At 48.7% G+C, this 18,755-nt stretch overlaps 7 protein-coding genes across 7 annotated transcripts; 4 read left to right on the top strand and 3 right to left on the bottom strand.

Moving 5' to 3' along the window:
• Window positions 1–194: 194 nt before the first annotated feature.
• Window positions 195–1,809, bottom strand: DFJ58DRAFT_689865 (uncharacterized protein). The gene is made up of 5 exons (XM_041383372.1): window positions 1,501–1,809; window positions 1,201–1,447; window positions 697–1,149; window positions 423–639; window positions 195–372 (listed from the first exon to the last, which is right to left on the bottom strand). The coding sequence occupies exons 1-5, from the start codon at window positions 1,509–1,511 to the stop codon at window positions 314–316; spliced, it is 987 nt and encodes a 328-aa protein (XP_041238436.1). The 5' UTR covers window positions 1,512–1,809; the 3' UTR covers window positions 195–313.
• On the top strand, window positions 1,798–3,045 carry DFJ58DRAFT_813222 (mitochondrial import inner membrane translocase subunit Tim17/22). Its single transcript, XM_041391587.1, has 5 exons — window positions 1,798–2,137; window positions 2,187–2,286; window positions 2,368–2,554; window positions 2,610–2,732; window positions 2,853–3,045. Exons 1-5 carry the CDS (start codon window positions 2,106–2,108, stop codon window positions 2,888–2,890), a joined length of 480 nt encoding a protein of 159 aa, XP_041238435.1. The 5' UTR covers window positions 1,798–2,105; the 3' UTR covers window positions 2,891–3,045.
• Window positions 3,046–7,346: 4,301 nt separating this feature from the next.
• On the top strand, window positions 7,347–10,986 carry DFJ58DRAFT_813212 (uncharacterized protein). The gene is made up of 7 exons (XM_041391586.1): window positions 7,347–8,389; window positions 8,443–9,850; window positions 9,898–9,999; window positions 10,050–10,308; window positions 10,365–10,439; window positions 10,486–10,563; window positions 10,618–10,986. The coding sequence occupies exons 1-7, from the start codon at window positions 7,494–7,496 to the stop codon at window positions 10,797–10,799; spliced, it is 3,000 nt and encodes a 999-aa protein (XP_041238434.1). The 5' UTR covers window positions 7,347–7,493; the 3' UTR covers window positions 10,800–10,986.
• On the bottom strand, window positions 10,987–12,761 carry DFJ58DRAFT_813211 (uncharacterized protein). The gene is made up of 2 exons (XM_041391585.1): window positions 12,476–12,761; window positions 10,987–12,425 (listed from the first exon to the last, which is right to left on the bottom strand). Exons 1-2 carry the CDS (start codon window positions 12,665–12,667, stop codon window positions 11,139–11,141), a joined length of 1,479 nt encoding a protein of 492 aa, XP_041238433.1. The 5' UTR covers window positions 12,668–12,761; the 3' UTR covers window positions 10,987–11,138.
• DFJ58DRAFT_813207 (Rad9-domain-containing protein) lies at window positions 12,762–15,137 on the top strand. The gene is made up of 8 exons (XM_041391584.1): window positions 12,762–12,890; window positions 12,940–13,151; window positions 13,207–13,366; window positions 13,417–13,473; window positions 13,514–13,648; window positions 13,701–13,807; window positions 13,866–14,702; window positions 14,756–15,137. Exons 1-8 carry the CDS (start codon window positions 12,857–12,859, stop codon window positions 14,780–14,782), a joined length of 1,569 nt encoding a protein of 522 aa, XP_041238432.1. The 5' UTR covers window positions 12,762–12,856; the 3' UTR covers window positions 14,783–15,137.
• Window positions 15,138–15,346: 209 nt separating this feature from the next.
• On the top strand, window positions 15,347–17,814 carry DFJ58DRAFT_668032 (ABC1 family-domain-containing protein; the record flags this gene model as incomplete). Its single annotated transcript, XM_041382663.1, has 12 exons — window positions 15,347–15,629; window positions 15,684–15,824; window positions 15,887–15,923; window positions 15,977–16,196; window positions 16,246–16,309; window positions 16,360–16,685; window positions 16,737–16,749; window positions 16,797–17,011; window positions 17,068–17,095; window positions 17,144–17,363; window positions 17,415–17,451; window positions 17,503–17,814. The coding sequence occupies 12 exons, from the start codon at window positions 15,347–15,349 to the stop codon at window positions 17,812–17,814; spliced, it is 1,896 nt and encodes a 631-aa protein (XP_041238431.1).
• Window positions 17,815–17,885: 71 nt separating this feature from the next.
• Window positions 17,886–18,580, bottom strand: DFJ58DRAFT_120491 (uncharacterized protein). The gene is made up of 5 exons (XM_041378721.1): window positions 18,450–18,580; window positions 18,322–18,396; window positions 18,140–18,263; window positions 17,996–18,086; window positions 17,886–17,945 (listed from the first exon to the last, which is right to left on the bottom strand). The coding sequence occupies exons 1-4, from the start codon at window positions 18,531–18,533 to the stop codon at window positions 18,007–18,009; spliced, it is 363 nt and encodes a 120-aa protein (XP_041238430.1). The 5' UTR covers window positions 18,534–18,580; the 3' UTR covers window positions 17,886–17,945; window positions 17,996–18,006.
• Between the last annotated feature and the right edge of the window lie 175 nt (window positions 18,581–18,755).

Below are 18,755 nucleotides of genomic sequence, written 5' to 3'. Positions count from 1 at the left end.
GAGAAGGGGGAAGAGAAAAGAGACGCGAGGTGACTCTTTGGAATTACACCTTTATAAGGCAGTTCACAGGCCTGTGCTTCTCTAGCATAGAAGCGCAGGGGAGAATCTCCAAATGCACGTTGACAAAAGGCTCAGACGCGTTGATAGTGCACTACCTAGTGTATCATTCTGAAGTGAACCGAGGCTTAAAGTATGAGCAGCTGACAAGATATATATTCCACCTACAGTGAGTCAGCATTACAGTTAATCGAATAAAAAATGCATTTTAGTTCCTTCGATCTCTTAAAGCGTTTTGCAGTATTGATCATCATTTTTACACCTCCAACCAGTCCAAGAAGTCCGGCGTGAAGTAAGATAGGATCAGGGTAGCACCTTAACGAAATTATGTCAGAGCACCGAAAAGCCAATACCCATGTTCTCACCTGCCCGGACCATACTCTCCGTGGTCTCGAATGCCATGGTTTTGAGATCGTAGACGCCCGCAGCAGCACCAGCATGAACCATCGCAAATTCGCCGCTGACTTGATAGCAAGCAAGGGGATGGTCCGGTGCGAGCTGTGCAGCATCCGAGATGATGTCGAGATACGGAAGCGCGGGTTTTACCATGATGATGTCTGCGCCTTCCGCCATATCTCGTTGCTAAAAAAACACGACGATCAGTAGCGCGTTGTGTAAGAGACGGAGGGCCGGACTTACTATTGCACGCCGTGCGAGTCCCTTGGCAGTAGGAGGGAGTTGGTAGCATTTGCGGTCCCCGAAGGATGGCGCGCTTCCGGCAGCATCGCGAAAGGGGCCGTACAGTGCGCTCGCGAACTTGGCTGAATAGCTCATAAGGGTGCATTTGCTGGCTAAGTCAGCATCAATGAGTGCCTGCTTGATGGCCTTGATGCGTCCATCCATCATATCGCTGGGAGCTACGCAATGGGCGCCGGCCTTGGCGTAGCTGACGGACACTCCTGCGAGACGTAGGACGGATGGCTTGGTGTTGATGGTGCCGTCAGCATGGAGAAGACCGCAGTGCCCATGTGAGGTGTACTCGCACAGACAGACATCACAGGCGATGTACAATGATGGAAATAAGAGTCTGATCTTTTTGATAGCTTGGATGACGGGTCCAGATGGATCGTCTGCTGGGGTGCCACGGCCATCCTGCAAGATCTATAAGGCCACCGCACGCAGTTTCACCGGACGAAAGCTCACCTTTTCACAATTCAAAGGCACACCAAAGAGGATGACGCTTTTCAGTCCTTTCTTCACCAACGGGCCGAGGAAGGATTCGAGCTGGTTGACACCCCAGCGGCGTTGACCGGGCAGTGAAGATATAACGACGCTGGCATCTGGATCATCGGTGATGAAGATGGGATACATAAACATGGACTTTGTGAGCTGCCTGCGACCCTGCCATGAGCGCGACAGGGGGTGCTGGTATCCACCCTGAAGGATTGAACTGAGCGGAATCAGCGTTCTAGATGTGAGATCATTGAGAATGAACACACTCACGAGATATCCATGTCGTTTTAGTCGACGTCAAACGTTGACAATTGGACTGCGGCTGAACTAGCGCGTCTGTCGTCTACGTCCACGTCGTGGTACGATATCACAATTAATTGATTTGCACTGCGCAGCCTCTAAAATTCACAGCTGGCATAGGTCACCGGTCGCATGGGAATTTTTACTCCAATAGTTTCATCCCACATGTAATGATCTATACGTGTTCATTCACTAGGAATGAATTGAACCTTCCCTTTAAAATATGCTTCACGAATCACGGAGAATTTGGATGTGTTTGCGCATACGATTTCCTTCATCTTTGACGCCGTTTTCTTCCATCAATTGCTATTATTTTCTGCCGAGAGTCACTGTTCGATTCTCGACAGAGTGAGAGCAACCAGCAACTGGGGACATGAGCTATCCTGGGCATGAAAGAGTAGATGATCTAGATCCGGGATTCAGACCGGGAAAGCACTACCTGAGTCGGTGGCTGTGACGAATGTCGTGGGAATGAAATTTATCCTGACGAGCTGTCACGCAGTCCCCTCAGCTAGCTCACTACTTCCATAATCCATTTACTCCCTTCCCCCTCCGCTCCCTTTTGACCCTTCACCATGTCTCATGCTGACCACACAAGAGATCCATGGTGCGTAATAAACCAATTATTTGACCAGTCCAGGTGATGATTTGTAAAGCCCATGGGTCATATTGAATGACTTTGGAGGCGCATTTGCTATGGGCGCTGTCGGTGGCGGTATATGGCACGGTATCAAGGGCGCACGAAACTCCCCTAGGGTCAGTTCTCCGTCTTACTATTTTATCTCGTTCTCTTCCTGGTCCGACTGGAACAAACGTCACTGACGTGGACGCTCACAGGGCGAACGTTTGGTCGGTGCCATATCTACTATAAAAGCACGTGCCCCAGTCACGGGTGGTAACTTCGGCGTTTGGGGAGGCATGTTCTCCACTTTCGATTGTGCTGTGAAAGGTTGGCGGCAAAAAGAGGATGCTTGGAACGCTATTATTTCGGGGTTTATGACGGGTGGATGTTTGGCTGCACGAAGTGAGTTTGTCTTTACTCCTTTCTTTATTTCTGACTCTAATGCGTCGGACGTCAGGTGGTCCAAAATCGGCTTTAGGATCTGCAATTGCGTGTGGTATCCTTTTGGGTGTATTCGAGGGCGTCGGTGTCCTTCTCTCCCGTGTGTTCAGCGAGGGTACACGACCACAGCTTCCGCAACGTACGTCGTGTCATCTGATTTTGTTGAGTTGACTGACTATTTCACTTACTTCACTCATTTTTCACCTCCCTGTCATACTTTCTCCTCACTTCCTATGCGCCTTTTATGTCACGTCCACAGTACCGGACACTATCCAGCCACAACCCTCAGGACACTAGCTCCATACCTGCCTCACAATCTATATTACGATAGACGTCTCACTCTGCCCTACAGCCCACTTACCCTCTTCATTGTATATTCGCACTGCAATGCAATGCATAGTACTGAATCTACTAATCGTCAGACTCGATATGATCTATTGCCATCAGACTCTTCCAGTTTCGAGACTCTGAATCTTGTGACTGCTATATCAATCTTGCAAATTCGTGTAGGAAACTCGTACACGAGAAGGACGGGTTACTACCTGGATCGCGCTCTTGGCCAGGCTCATGTGAGTTGACATATCCCCCGTGACACCGACCCAGATTCTACTTTCCCAGACGCTACGAACGCGAGCACTGGAACTGCTCCCTTGGGTTCAGGCACCTGTAACAGCAGCCGTTCGCTACGACTGAAAGCCATCAAACTGTACGCGACGTCTGACTTCGCTTTCCGTGGGCTCACACCTCACGCTGTCCTCTTTATATCATCTCTCTGGTCATATCCGATCATCTTTGTCCTGTGCAGTAATATGAAGAACGATACATGCTAATCTAAAGGATGCCAGTCCCTGATGCGCTCAAGTCTGCGAATGCCCTGATGTAAGGAATATCTTCCCCGCCAGTCCACCATTCCCGCCGGCCATTTTATCATGCCACTCGGTGAGTGAATTGACTTTGGAAACGAGTGTGGTAATGTTATTAAAGGACCAACATCTATCATTCACCCTCTAGTCCAATTTGAATATTCTTATCCTCCTAGGGCCGCAGCTTCTCCTCCCCACAATCCTCAGACAGACATGAGGTTGATCGACATACAAATTGCTGTCAGCAATCAGCCCATGAGGTTGTGATTGATATAAGAGTCCGCTGTCACAGTGGATGTTGCAAGGAGGCCTCGCATGATGGTGGTTAGACTGCACATGGCGGCACAAAGTAGAACGCAATGTAACCAGATACCAGCCTAGTTTGTTTGATTGGGAGCAATTTTAAGCTTGACTAAGTATAAAAACACAACTAATGTCGAAGCCTGTGATAACGGATATAAACGGAAAAGTAACATTGGCCTCGCCGCCACCCGGCCCGTAGTGAATGGCAGAACTCAAGATATACTACAGGCTCTCTGCAATATTTGCCTAAGTCTAAAGGCCTTCCTCTCGATTATTCACTTGTCGAAAGTAGATTCATAAAGAGGGATCCTACCACTTCTGCCAAGTCCAACAGATTTAGCAGAATTGCAACCACTGTGATGCCTGCAAGCATCAATATATATATTATTATAATTATGGAAAGCCGGACAGCCGCGCTCTGTTTTACCACCCGCCAAAATGGTAGTCACAAGTTGAGGACTCCGTACACCTCTAAAGAGATTTTAATGCGATCGACAACCTGTAGGTTCCATAGTATAGCGTAGACTGGTGACCAGCCCGCCTATGAGTATGGCGCGGCTGTCCGGCTTTTTGTCCTGCAGCTCCAGTGTCATATCGTGACGGCGCCGGCGCCAGCCCCCGACTCGCTTATTCCCGGCATGTTTTGTGTCCGAATCGAATTCCCGCTACGTCAGTAGTGGGTTTTGCCGGTGTCATCCTCCAAAAAACCTCATCTTTTCACTTTTGGCGTAAAAATGAGTTAACTCCGGTCCTAAACATGTTTATCATGTGACTCATGTCTGTTTGAGGTGTTTGTTTCGCACCGTTCTGAACGCTTGCTCCGCCTGCGCACATTGATCTGATTTCTTAGTCTTTGATTTGACTACTTATGTCTATGTCTTCTTATAAAGTCTTCGGATCCTTTGCCGACATCCCTGCTGTTATTCGTGTCGATGATGCGAGTCTTGATTCGACCGTGTCGTTGTCTTTTCTGCACGATTGCGAACTGTCTCCGATCATCATGGAATGGCTGTAGAGTCTGCTCTTGGGCCGGTTCGCATTCCTACTGTGGACGGATGGTACAATTCCCGACAGACCTTTCGACCCGTCTATCTGAGTGGATGCGATGTCGAACTCGGTCGTGATTGGCTCGCGTCTGTCAATGCGAAGTACGACGGTTCTCGGCTCCAAAGGCCCTCAGGCTCTTGGGCCGGTGCACGTATCTTTGCTCTCCGTCGTCTTCTATTGTTACAGACCGAGAAAAAGTTTCAGCTACCCAAGCGGGCTTATCTACGTCATCTCCGTCATGCACGTTTAATGGACATGTTGTGGATAATTTTTTTGATGGGTATGAAAAATTATCTAGATCAGTTTTAAGTGAATTGGCAGTTGCTCACGGCCTTCGGGTACCCTCAAACTCATCTATGGAAGATCTACGGCAAGCTATATCTCAGCACGTTGGGACAGGATCCTGGATTCTGTGGATCTCCTTTATCGCGAATGCTCGAGGGGTGTGAATCCGTGCGTCAAGAACTTGATATATCTTGTGGTGATGAAGATGCCGTGCTTTCTGCAATGATAGCATTTTTGACAGCTATCTCGCCTTCATCTCGCGGCTCGATTTCACCCTATCGATATTTGTGGCATTCACCAAAGTTCACTTTGCATTTATAGTACACACCTCCATCTCGCAGCTCGTTCTAGGTTGATCTGTACGATACTTGTAGCTTTTCACCGTTCTCGCGACTCGTCTGGGTTGACCTGTTTGATATTTGTATTTGTACTAGTAGCACTTCCAATCGATTTCACGTTACGACGGCTCAAAAAAGCGACCGTAGCGGGCTCTGCCGCGTGCGGCCTTGCGCGTTATTATGTAAACGCAAAACAGTCTTTTTATTTCATTTTTGGTAAATCCCATGTCAATGCATGATGTTTTTCGACTCGTATCTATCAGATAATCTTGACCAGTCTTAGCGCTAAGCAGCTAAGCCAAACGTGACAGGACAAACAATCTTTTCCTTCTACCACGCCTTGAACATTCACTCATGGATGAATTTTTCAAGGGTAGTCATAGCTAACCGTTTGGCACCAGAACAGATTAGATTTCTGCTCTCTTGTGGTGCGGATTCGAAACCTGTCGACGGGGACAGTTCTTCGGAGGTTCGTCTAATAAACTTGGCGAGGAAGTGTCCTGGCCCAACTTGAGGTGGTTAACACAACAAAATCAAAATTTGTTTCTCTTGTACTTCACAGGTTCGTTTTTTTCTATCGGAACACGCCTTGAAGATTCAATCATGGACAGTTTCTCGGAGGTGCATCTCAACTTCGTCCTCGCCAAAGTGGTTATCACAACGGAATCAAAATCCGCTTCTCTTGGACTACGCAGGTTCGAAACCTGCCGAACAACAGGGTTGTTTTTCTACCGGAACACGCCCAAATCCTCGGAGCAACTTCGCCCTGACTGAAGTCACAAGTGGTTACTGCAACATAATCCAAATCTGTCTCTTGGACTGTGCCGGTGCACGTTCAAAACCTGCCAATGAGTTTTTTTCCATCCGAACAAGCCTTAAAGATTCACTGATGGACAGTTCCTCAGAGGCTCATCTCAACTTCGCCCTGGCCAAAGTGGTTACTACAACGGAATCGAAATCTGTCTCTTGGACTCACATTACCAGTGCAGGTTCAAAACCTGCCGACGAGTTTTTTTCTATCCGAACACGCCTTGAAGATTCACTGATGGACAGTTCCTCAGAGGTTCATCTCAACTTTGCCTTGGCCAAAGTGGTCACTATCACAGAATCGAAATCTGTCTCTTGGACTGTACCAGTGCAGGTTCAAAACCTGCTGGCGAGGCTTTTTTCTCTCCTTCATCCCCACCAACTTCAGGAGGCACGGCTAAAATTCCACAGAAACGGAAGAACCCCTTTATACAATGGACCGATCCTACAACCGAGACATTCCAGCATACCACCCTACAACAATTGGACTTGACCCGGTGTAGTGTAGCAGCCCGAATGCTGAAGTTGTCGCTAGCATCATTTTCTCCATCCTCCCTCGCATTGATTCAGTTACAAATGGGCGACACACCTGGAACGTCATGATGCTCTTCTAGAAGAAGTGGGACGAGGTTAACGGACATCTCGATTCTCTTAAATCCTCCGCGGGTTTGGCCGTCATATCACGGGAGCAGTCGCGGAATTCCGAGTGTCGGATACAGTGAATGTCTGAGTCTGTCCTCTAGAGTCTGTAGCTCAAACTGCGTTATGTTTTAGCGTTGAACTACATGATGATACGCTTGTATTAAGTGTGATTTGTAATACCTTCTCGACTAATACTGAGACCGTTGTGATAGTACTGTTTCCGCCACCACGAGTACTTGTGTTAGCTTGTTGGTCTTTTATTTATTATCATCATTTTCGCCCAGGAGCAGGTTGATCAGCTCGGTACTAGTGACTTGGAGCTGCTGTCAATTGGTGGGCAACTTGAGGCGCAGCAGTGGGTAGATCTGACTATTGATGATAATTGATGCCATCACTAGAAGGTAGTGGTTTGCCTGCGAGCCATGAGTTATCCACAGAGGCCCGACGTCAATTGATTATGTATCAGACCTGGGACCATGACAGTGCTTGCCATGTTGAGCAGCCTGTGTGTGCGTGTTATTATGAAACGGCCTGGCTCCCTCCTGGTCACTTGTTCCGCGTCTGAGTCACGGTTTGCAATGCCCACTGTTGCGTCGGCGCCCTCTCGAGTCCTCAATGCACACACCAACAGTGGCCTGGACTAGCACAACTGTGGAATCTACAAACCCGGCACCGATGAGGCGCAGCTTCGGTACGACTGTCGCTGGTCCAAGGAGAATGGACGCAGGTAGCCTGCCTGTTCTCAGTCATGATCAATCATACCGCGCCGATGCAGCACAACATTACTTCTCTCTTTCTCATGACCACCCAACTGTTCAGCGACGTCAGTCAGCCAAGCAGCTCATCGACAGATACGAGTCCATTTCGAGGGTGGAACCGTCAACTGCTCGTAGGCCACCAAGCGCAGCCCGTTTTCATGGTGTATCATTGTCTCGCTCCGTTGGCAAGGGCAAGAGAAGGTCTCTGAGTGCCTCGCTGCGTAATTTCCTGTCCGTCTTCCAGAAGGGGAGGAAAGGAAAGGACGGAGATGACCAGGAAGAAGACATCCCTATAGTTGTGGTCGATGCACCGAGCATGGCTCAGATCCCTTCAATATACACCGAGAGCGCTCCCCTCCCTCATGATACAGGTACCGTGGTCCTGTCAGCTGGTAAAGTCTCTACACTCCACTCTGGTGCGCTGTTATATCTTTCCATGCCATCATCTTCCACTACTTCGACTATCCTGCCCGTCTGGACGTCCTGCGATGTCACCTTGCATACCCTGCATATAGTCATAACATGGTATACTATTTACGGCAATCCTTCGACTCATGTCCTTTCACTAGACGGTTGCACTGATGTCCGTTCTATTTCTCTGAACCGACTGGATCTTGATGAGAAGGCTCTTCTTCCGACCCAAACAGACCAGTCGGAGCCGAAGGTGTTCGAGCTTCTGTTCGAGGGTCGTCGAAGAGAGAAATTTGCGGCATCGTCGAGTCAAGAACGGGCACGATGGGTCAGCGCCATATGGTATGATGATGACACACAATTAGTGATACAGATTAATACGACAACTTTCACAGGGATACATTACTTCAAAGACAGTCTCAGGGAACAACACGGGTACAGGCGTTAACGATACAGACCAATTTGCAGCGTAAAGGTCAAGACTATTTGCAGCCTCCGTCAGCATCAGAGTATACTTCCTCCGAATACACTTCGTCTAGTGGTGTTGAATCCGAGACCTCGCTGACGACGGAGCAGTCTCTTCCTCCGACGCCGAGCAGTAAATCACCACTGTCTACTCAGTCTCCGGCTCGTTTCAGTCTACACGACTCGTCACAGAATCGTTCACCCCTGTCTACTCAGTCTCCGGCTCGTTTCAGTCTACACGACTCACTACAGAATCGTTCTCCCATGTCTCTCTTGCCTCCACGACCTCCGTCACAAATATCACCACGGAGCCCTGGTCCTAAAAGTCCCTCCATTGCCAAGCTCGGAAACCTTTCCGTCGTCACACAACGGTTGGCGCAGATTGATCAAACGAGTTCGCCAGGATCAGCGAGTAGTGACACTATCTTGCCGCACTTACGGGGTGCTCAGATCCGGTCTACGCGTGCTCGTCGTGCGTTTGCGGAAATCCATAAGATCAAAGACGAAGGCTTTTCGAGCGACTCGCCGTTGAGCAGTGGTGGACCCAGCCCGCAACCGAGATCGCCGGCATCGATCGAAACATACTCTTCGCGGTCAAGGAGTGCTTTCGCTCGTAGTGGGACGTCTCTAACACTTGCTCCGACTCTTCCTGAGACCCCGCGAGTTATCGGGGATGGTTTACCGGTCCGATCTCCTTCACAATCTACAGTAGACAAGCCTGGTAGTCTGCAGGTGGTGCCCATTACGGACTTGATCAAAGAGGGCGCAGCAATGACTTTAGATCAAACGACAGGTATCAGCGAACAAATAGCTACGTTAAAACGCGATATTCAGCACCTCCCCAATGAGCTGGCACCCTTGTTGGCCGACGCCACACGTCAGTCTTCTACTGAGGCTAAGGAGGCTATTATTTCTACGATACAAGCCTTGGTTGCCAGGGTAGAGGAGATTCAGCAACAGGGCTCCTCCAGTACTGTCCAATTACAGGGAAACTCCATTATGAAGATCCTGGACGTCATGCAAACGCAGTTAAAGTTGAGTCTTCCTCGTGTTCTCGAAAAACTCGATGCGATCCATGACAATCAAGAGCGAGAGATGTCGACGTCACGCGCGAGCATCACCATGAACAATCTGGGACCTCCTTTCTCTACACCGACTCCGTCGGCGGAAGGTTCAACACCCTCTCTGAACGTGGACCTCTCGGACATATATGTGAAGCTGGATGAGCTAGCCTTACTTTACAAGACTAGAAACACCCCGTTGAGCCCCACTGTAGGAAGCCCCCGCGAAAATGCGGAAACTCCAGAGAAGCTAGCACATGAACTGTTAGATGACAAGGTCCGTTTTTTCTCAATCACGCGGTTTCATTGGCTGAACCTCACAAGCTGAAAGCCGTCCTGGATTACCTGAACGCGGATGAAGAACAAAAAAAAGTGCAGCTCGCACAGCAGGCCGACAGTGTCCGCTACCTGAACGAACTAAACTCGGTTAGCTGCAGAGCGTAAAGTGTGCACTGCTACTGACAACTTTTCATCAGTGGCTGGACGCGTTTGTCAATCAAGGCACCACGCAGATACAGGCTGTCGCAACTGGTGTTGAACAAATTTGTAATCAACTGGGTATCAGCACATCCGAAGAACTTCGAAGCACCAACCTGAGTGGACAGGTGCAACAACTGCTAGAAGCGGCGCGGAGTCAGGTGTACAATGAAGATGATTTACGATCAACAGTCCATGAGTTGATCCAGGTCGTTCAAGAACATCTCACTCATGGAGACGAACAACGCAAAGCACTTGGTTTGTTTGTCGGGTCTTCTTTGTGGCGTCAGTGATTAAATGGCGGTATATCTTAGTGACTGACTCGGTAATGGAAATTATCAATCGCCAAAGAGCAGACCAGGAGCAAATGCTGCGAGCGTTGTCGAGCGGTAAGTGGTTTCCTTTACCCAGAAGAACTTGTCTGATACATGCCAGAACTGACGGAGGAGATCCGAGGGGAACGGCTGCGATTCGTGGAAGCGATGAAAGAGGCCACAGCAATTAATGTGCAAGGCGCGTTTGGCCTATGTCCTCACGGTCCTTCATTAACGGCGTTCTGATGAGCAGCTCACGTTGAACATTTCAAGGCTGAGTTGGGTCGTGAGGTTGCAGTAATGACACAAGATGTTGGGAGGCTGCACAAAGAGAAGCAAGCGATCGAACAGCAAATTGCGGACCTATTCGCTTTCTACTCCAAGCAAAAGCAGGAATCCGAGGTGTGTCCCGTCGATCTTCTTTTGGCTTCATAATTTTTTGTTTTTGAAATTGCAGGCCCCCTATCGGCGTGTACCTCCAAGGCCTTTAGGTCATCAAAATGTTCAGAATATAGCTGGCTCGGAATTACCACAACGACGTCCGTTACCCAGCCCTGAAAACCACGGTGTTGATGATATTAAGTTTCAGAGGCGTGATCCTCGGACTAGAACCAGAGCTGAGTGACTGGGGTATTATGATGGATATGGGAGTGGAGAATAGCGATCTATGTAGTACAGTGATCTAGGTAAAGACAAGCGAGCGTTTGATAGATATGCTAATATAAATTAGTAATGTTAAGCCCTCACCTAGGCACCGCCGACACGATTGTCGGATCACGGCCGCACGCGCGAGAGAGCGATAATCGACAAGGCCTCGTCCCAGCCCATTCTCTCCCGCTCCTTTCCCAGGGCTTCGCCCCTGCGAATTTCCTCGGCGTCAATGATTTTCCAGTCATCATATTGGGTGACCATGCCGTCTTTAATTCCATGGACAATTTCTGATGGTAATGCATCAAGATCTGGTCGACTATTGAGCAGTTCATCTGGTGCCATCCCCATTTCCGGCAGGGGTGGTGCAGCAGTTGTTACCGCTTGTGATGACGGCACTACGTCAGAGAGAATAGTGCTTGCGACCGCATATGCATCAATCATAGTTGACGCAAGTACACCCTTAGCACCGTTGGCTGCCCATCCGGAAGCATATATATTTTTCAAGGCTGAACCCTCAGAAGAAGTAATACGCCCTGCAGATGAACGAAGGTGACGGAGAGCAGGATCAAAGAAAGTCGTCTCTGGATCTGCATAAAATCCGAGAGAGGTGACGACGAGAGAAGTAGGAAGGGTCGATGTCTCGCCAGTAGGCACTGCACGAGAAGTGGCGGGATCAAGACGGGTGTGAGCAAGGGTAAGATTCGCCATGTCTAATGCTGAAGCACTTGATGGTGGAGTAAGACTAGCAGGAGAGCGGTAAAAATGGAGCGACCAGGATTTGGGCGTCGACCCTGGTAGATTCTTGGATCCCTTCTGGAGTAGCTCGAGTGTGCGCCGCTGCTGGCGTGTTAATGTGACATTTGACGGGGGTGTAAGCAAAGCGGGTTCGATGGGAACCATCGATGCCTCTGGGAGATTGATCATCTCCCGAAGCTCTTTAGTAGTGAATGCAGCCTCCAGAGGTCCCCGCCTTCCAACTATGGAGACATGCTTGACGGTAGAGCGGGAGAGAACTTCGAGAACATGCTCTGGTACATCATATTGACGAAGTACAGATGGGGAGGTCAGAAGAATACGTGCAATGTCCAGTGACACGTTTCCCTGTCCAATTAATGTGAGGTGTGATATCTTGTCAAGCGCGGGGGGTGGCGGCTGGGATGGGTGTTGTGTATACCAATGGACCAGTGACAGAGCAGGTATGCACCAAGCAGACGGAGGGATTGCTGGGTGCTGGGTGGGCATAGTACATCCCGTCGCAAATAGTAAGTGAGAGTAGTTGTTGAGTATGGAGGTCAGGGGTAAATGAAGCGCGTGAGGAATAGAATGGAGGGGCGTGCTTCCGACATTCACGTTTCCGAAGAAACGAAAACGCGGGTCAGTTGCAATCGCATCGAATTTGTTCGTGCAATTCTAAGAGTCTCCTCAGTGATTAGTGAGAGATGAAGAAATCCAAAGCTCACCTTGACCTCTGGATGATCTGGTGCAACCCCATAGCGGACGAGACCATGAGGTGCCCACAGTCGATCGTACATGTGCACCCTTAGTGGTGGGGACATTGGATCCTTCAGTGGGAGGAGAGAAAGCAGGCGCGAGGCTACATAAAATGCAGATGGCCCTCCACCGATTATAGCTAATTTCACCGGAGGCGGCATGGTGCAAAGACCAGGAGGGACTAACCAAGTGCCAAGCTCGCGAGCCTGGAAAAAAAGATGATGAGCGTTTGATGAGCGTGAGTGTGAACGACACCGACCGCTGCTGACCGCCGTGACCGACGCGGCGCGTACCAGTGGCACCTCAAATTAGCTCAGTGCTTGGACTTCTTGACTCATCAGCTGTGATTCATGCAAGCGACACTCAGCGTTGCCGCTCTCAAACGTTTGCTCCAACCTTAATATTGCATTTTACAGAGCTCACTCGGTTCCAGCGTTCATTAGGGCATTAACATGTCTGTCAAGATATGGCGACGATGTTGTCATTTCTGCCAATCCAGAACACCTCTTTTTAAGCGCAACTAATTCCTCACTCTCCGCATACTGTTGCTTCAAGTTCGGGCGCAGGTTCTTTTCTAGATATAAATTCAGAGATGGCGCGGCAGAAGACGGCGTCCAGGACGTGAAAGGACAGTTGCTCGCTAAGGTATGTCTGCTTTGTTGCCTAACTGCGTTCCGTGACAGATTGTTTGGAAACATAGACATTTCTTTCCATTATTAAACATAGAACTATCGAGAAGACAATGGAACGCTGCGAATTCACAATCGTTGAAGCAACAGACCTATACGACCAGAACGAGCCAGACGAAGACCAGGACACATTAGAGAGCAGATTGATCATTCGACTGCACTGTAAACATGGTATGCACGGAACCCACTCCACGTGCACAGACATGTAAAAGTCTCCGCAGGGATCGTAAAGACTCACCGACTGCCTCTCTTGAGCCCTACATCATCACTTTCACCGGGTACCCTCGGACCCTTTGACTGAATCCCGTCTTACAATAGGTCCACGCGCAATAAAAGACATAACGGAGCATTTCCCGAATGCTCGAGGAGCGAAAAGTGATCCTCAACTTGTATGGACCTTTGGAGACACGGAAGTTGAGGTTAAGAGCCTTGAGTCTTCTATCGACACTAGAGGTGGGAATGCCTCATCCAGACGGTGGATTGCTCATATCTGTCCCCAAACCAGGTAAAGCTCAATTATCAACAGAGCTGACAATCAGCGCGGATGAGTTCGATGTCTATGACGTCTATGCAGCCCCGACTACCATTTCTTTCCACTTGCGAGAGTTTAATGTGTGTCACCACAGCTAATGTCCACTGCTACAGGTCTCTGACTTATTTTATCTGATAGGCCACAATTACTTTTGCGGAATCTATGGGTCTCTGCATAGATCTACGCTTCACAGATCCTGCGGCCCCTCTCTTCATCGACGTCGAAAGTGACGAGTTAGAATGTCTTTTTGTCATATCCACCTCGCAACACGGTGGTTCAGCCGCACCCCCACCCTCAAACTCTACTCTACTCAACGCACGCAAACGTCCTTCTTCGAACGATGATGGCGAAGGCAGTTCGAGACAGCGAAGCGAAACACCGAGGATCAAGAAACCAATGAAAGCCGTGCAGCGTATGGATGCGTGTACACCCGACGTGACTTCTACTTCAAAAGCCCAAAGCGATGTACGATCAATGCCACCACCGTCTTATATTCCTCAACACACGCCAGGTTCTCCGCGAAATCAGACGCCGCCTCATCCCTCGCCGTCTTGGAATCTCCCGCCAGATCCATCCCATGGGGTTACGGTGCAACCCAAACCTCTTTTCTACCCTCAGTCCTCTCAGTTATTATCGGATGGGCCAAGCGGGAGCCCTGAAGTTGGTCGAGCTAAAGCACGGGATCGAACTCCATTATTTTATCCCCTTTCACAACTCTCTCAGGCAGACAAGGAGGTAATACGCGCATCTGGTTTGGGTATTGAGGACATGAACCAGGATGAACTAGAGGCAATGCTCGAAGGAGAGGGCGAAGAAGTTGACTTTGAGTTCGTAGCGTCTCAGAATCTTACCAACATGGAAGATAGAGATTCGGTTATGCTTTCTGCGGATGATGATCCTGAAAGCTTCGAACTTGTTGAAGGAATTGGCACTGAGCTTGGGCCAACACAGGACGACGTCGGAGGCAGGAAGAAGGTATGTTTTGTCATCCTAATCAGGGCTGAGTGCTAATACATTGTCTACCTTAGGCATTTCAGCCTCTGTTTGAAGATTGATTTGGACACATATAGCATGTCAGGATTTTGTTCATCCTCTGCTGTCATATTTTCTTCCCCTACACTCACTTTAGTGGCTTCTGTTGTCTGTCATCTGCACGATGTAAGCTACCCAAATCCGACTTTCGTGTGCCAAAAGTACTGGACTCTTGGCCTGTGGTTGCGAAGTTCTTGTCCCGGTGAGCATATCGGGCTGGCCGACTCGGAGGAACGAGGCCAAGCCGATATGCTCACCCTGCGCCTACGATCTCGTAAGATGCCGAACATAGTGAACATGATGTTATGTCCGTTCTGTTTTTACCTGTACTAGTACTACGAGACACGGTATGTAGAGGTATAGCTCATGATGCTATTGGTGCATAAACTTTGATCAAACTAATAAATTGATCGTCGTAAGTAGGTGTCTGGCCTGACAGTCTGACGCGTCCGAGCGCCGTTATTGACGTAAGTAGTGCTCGTAGCCGATAAGTATAAGTAGGGCTATGTGCCCGAGCCGAGTTACGAAAAGTTTTATGATGTAGCCTGATTGCCCGAGCCCGATCATGTTGCTGCCAGACCATTAACATGCACACCATCCTGAAATTCCGTGGGCCAGCTAGCTGGCATAGCTCACGTTCATTCCTTCCCTCTCAAAAGTCGTTCGTTCGTCAGAATAATACTAACCTATTTAAGCGCCTAGCCTCATCCGACGCGCCCCAAGCTCTACCAAAGCGTCCTCGGGGAAAGTCGTGGCTTTGGTATCCGGCAACGCTTCTAGCGCTCACTGGTGTAGGGTACTATGCATATGAGAATCACCAACCCTCCCAGCATGCTGTATTAGCGACTTTACGGTGCTCACGACTTGCGCGTAAGGTTTTATGGCGACAAATTGATGTTTAAAACACTCAATGGTAACGCGCAGGGGCTGCAATATCCGGAGCAATTGATTACAAGCGTACTCTTGCGGGCGCCTATGCTTCTGAGGAAGAAAGGCTTGAAGCAGTCTCACAATGTCATATTCGGAGTGCTACGAAGGTGCGGGATGCTCTGTTGGTTAATGGAGGTTTGTTCCAGTACGCTGGTTGCGCCGTGGACCTTATAGCTGAAATGATAAATTTCAACCAGGCATCTATATCAAATTGGGACAGCATGTTGCATCGCTGTATGTTCGTTTGACGTCGATATACTTTGCAGATTCTAATCATTTGAGGAAAGAATTGTACTACCAAGGGAATGGACCAGTACCATGGCCCCGCTTCAAGACAGGTGCGATGCTACTCCATACGAGGATGTTGCAGCATTGTTCCTATCAGATATGGGACAACCTATAAGCGAGCTTTTTGTCGATTTCGACCCGGTTCCTATTGGTGTTGCAAGTTTGGCTCAGGTTCATGTGGGATATCATAAGGCATCGGGCAAAAAGGTTGCAGTGAAGGTGCGCACTGAAATGTTGTGCTGGTTTGAGACGTTCACCTTGGTTGAAGGTTCAACATCCTCGTCTGGTTGAATTCTTCAACATCGACATGAACATGGTCCAGTCTACTTTGGGTATGCGTGTCCGGTCCCTAGAGCCCAGCGCCACTCACAGTTTGCTATAGGCTGGATCAAGTACTGGTTCCCGGAATTCGAATTTACCTGGTTAGGTGAGGATATGCAGGAGAACCTCCCGAAAGAAATGGATTTCGTGCATGAAGCCCGCAATACAGCTCATGCGATTGCCGATTTTGAAAATGTCAAGACGTCATTATACATACCCGAGGTCATATTTGCAAACAAACGAGTTCTCATCATGGAATATATTCAAGGCGGCCGCGTAGACGACCTTGCATACCTTGCAAAGCACAACATTGACAGGAATAAAGTCGCACTAGAGCTTACGCGAATCTTCAATCGAATGGTGTTTATGAACGGGTGGTTCCATGCGGTGAGGTGTTTTACAAACAGTTGAGCCAGGTCTGACTCGGGTTTCCTACAGGACCCTCACCCTGGTAAATGAGTTTCTTTCTATGCATTTAGCTTGACTGACGCAGTACAGGTAACTTGTTGATACGGCCTGCTTCTAAATTATCCAAGTCGCCCTATAATTTTGAGATCGCACTCTTGGACCATGGATTGTACTTTGATCTTGAACGGGAACTTCGCGTGAACTACAGCAGGTTGTGGCTGTCGCTCATTGCTCGCTCGTCGCCGATTGTCGACGCTGACCGTCGGAAGTATGCAGAATTGGTTGGGAACATCACATCTGATTTGGTAAGGGTTTGGTTTTTTTGGTGGAGCAAAGCATGTCATGATGTGTTTATCAACAGTATCCTGTTTTCGAGGCAGCAATGACTGGTAAGCCCCTGCGCTGGTAGATATTCCTCTTTTAACTGTTTTCATTAGGCCGGCTGGCACCCGATGGTATAATTGAAGCAGATGACGAACCCAAGAGCAACATCCCGCAAGCTACAGGCATGCTCGACATGGCTTCTCAGACTGAGGAGAAAATAGGACTCAATCGTAGCACTGCTCCCCAAGAGGACATATTGGTATCCGTACTCGATGTCCTGCGCCGACTACCTAGGCGCGTGGTGATGATCTTGAAGCTCAATGACCTGGCGAGGTAGGTTCTACTACATTCTCGAAATTTACCGCTAATCAACCACTTTCGCAGGCATTTGGATCATTCACTGGCAACGACTCATTCGAGCGTCAGTATTGTTTTTTACTCCATGGCTTAATCTCAACGCGCAGATAAATAGGTCAGGATATTTCTCATTACGTCAAAGTACTGCATGAAGGCAGTATGGCAAGATGAGAAAAACCGCTTCCGTGAGGGTGGACTCGGGTTTGGATCTTTCTTGGGTAGTGCTTGGTGCGTTGAATCCTCTGCTTTGACCACACACTTGATTACACTCACCTGCAGGGCGTTCGCAACTGGATATTCCAAAATTACATTCATCGAGTTCATGATGGATTGGCAAGCTTCGTTGGTCATGTCGAGCGCGTGGTTACGTGGGTTTTATTCAAGAGGATTAGCGGGAGCGCACGATGCGGCCGCTGGTCTCTACTAGTTACATTTTATGATACATACAATTAGAAGGTCATTACTGTCCTGACAGATAGAGTTTTAGATGTAATGTTATTTCTTGCTGTGAGTAAAGAAAGAGTCGATGGTGTCGATGCTCTTTTTCAGACAAGCCCACTGAGAGGTGTTACTTGGGAAACCTTAAACATGCAATTGGTTGGACTAACCTGTTCCTGATTCAAGCAAATGCCTTTCTTTCCTGGTTTTCATCCTCCTTGTCTTTACCATAAAATTCACGAATATCAACAAGAATCTTGCCTGCTTTTTGTTAGCAACATCGTTGTATGTAGACGCAAAATGTTGAGGTTCACCTTTGAACTCACGGACGGTTACGCGTTTCTTTTGGCCCAACTCAACATATTTTTCACCTTCGGAACTGGTGAAGACCTCCACATCGTTGTCATGGGTTGACTTTTTCTTCGAGCCTGTTGGAGACTGATTACCAGTGGCGGAATTAGGGGTTTAAGTACAGTGGCTGTAAAAAAACGCGCACTTGGCTGTCTGAAGAACCAATTTTTGGCTTCTTGATAGTCAAAGGTTGCTCAGTTGCCTTTGAGGTCTGTTTTTTCTTTGATGGAATAGTTGATGAGCATGACATCACAAACACGGTACTTGGCTTGCCTTAGTTTCGGTTTTTGGCTGATCGTCCTCCGAGTGCTCATAGTCTTCGTGTTCGTCGTCGCTTTGGATCTTGCGCTTGGGCATGAACGTGTTAGACGGTGTTCAAGTGATAGATTGTTCGGAAATATTCTGCTTAGCTTGCCAGAACGCGTCGTTGAATTTCAAGTTGGATGTGGCTGAAGACGCGTTCGTGGAAAAAACCTTCCTAATATATTGTTGGACATGTTACGTCGTCAACTCCCCTCCCATTTGGTTTCCTATCTTCTGTAGTCGAGCCTTTTAATTCAGATCTGAAGCCTCAACTTC

Source organism: Suillus subalutaceus (genome assembly GCF_016647625.1).
Source record: "Suillus subalutaceus strain FC151 chromosome Unknown DFJ58scaffold_150, whole genome shotgun sequence".
Lineage (NCBI taxonomy): Eukaryota > Fungi > Basidiomycota > Agaricomycetes > Boletales > Suillaceae > Suillus > Suillus subalutaceus.
This window is presented reverse-complemented; position numbering and strand designations above follow the sequence as displayed.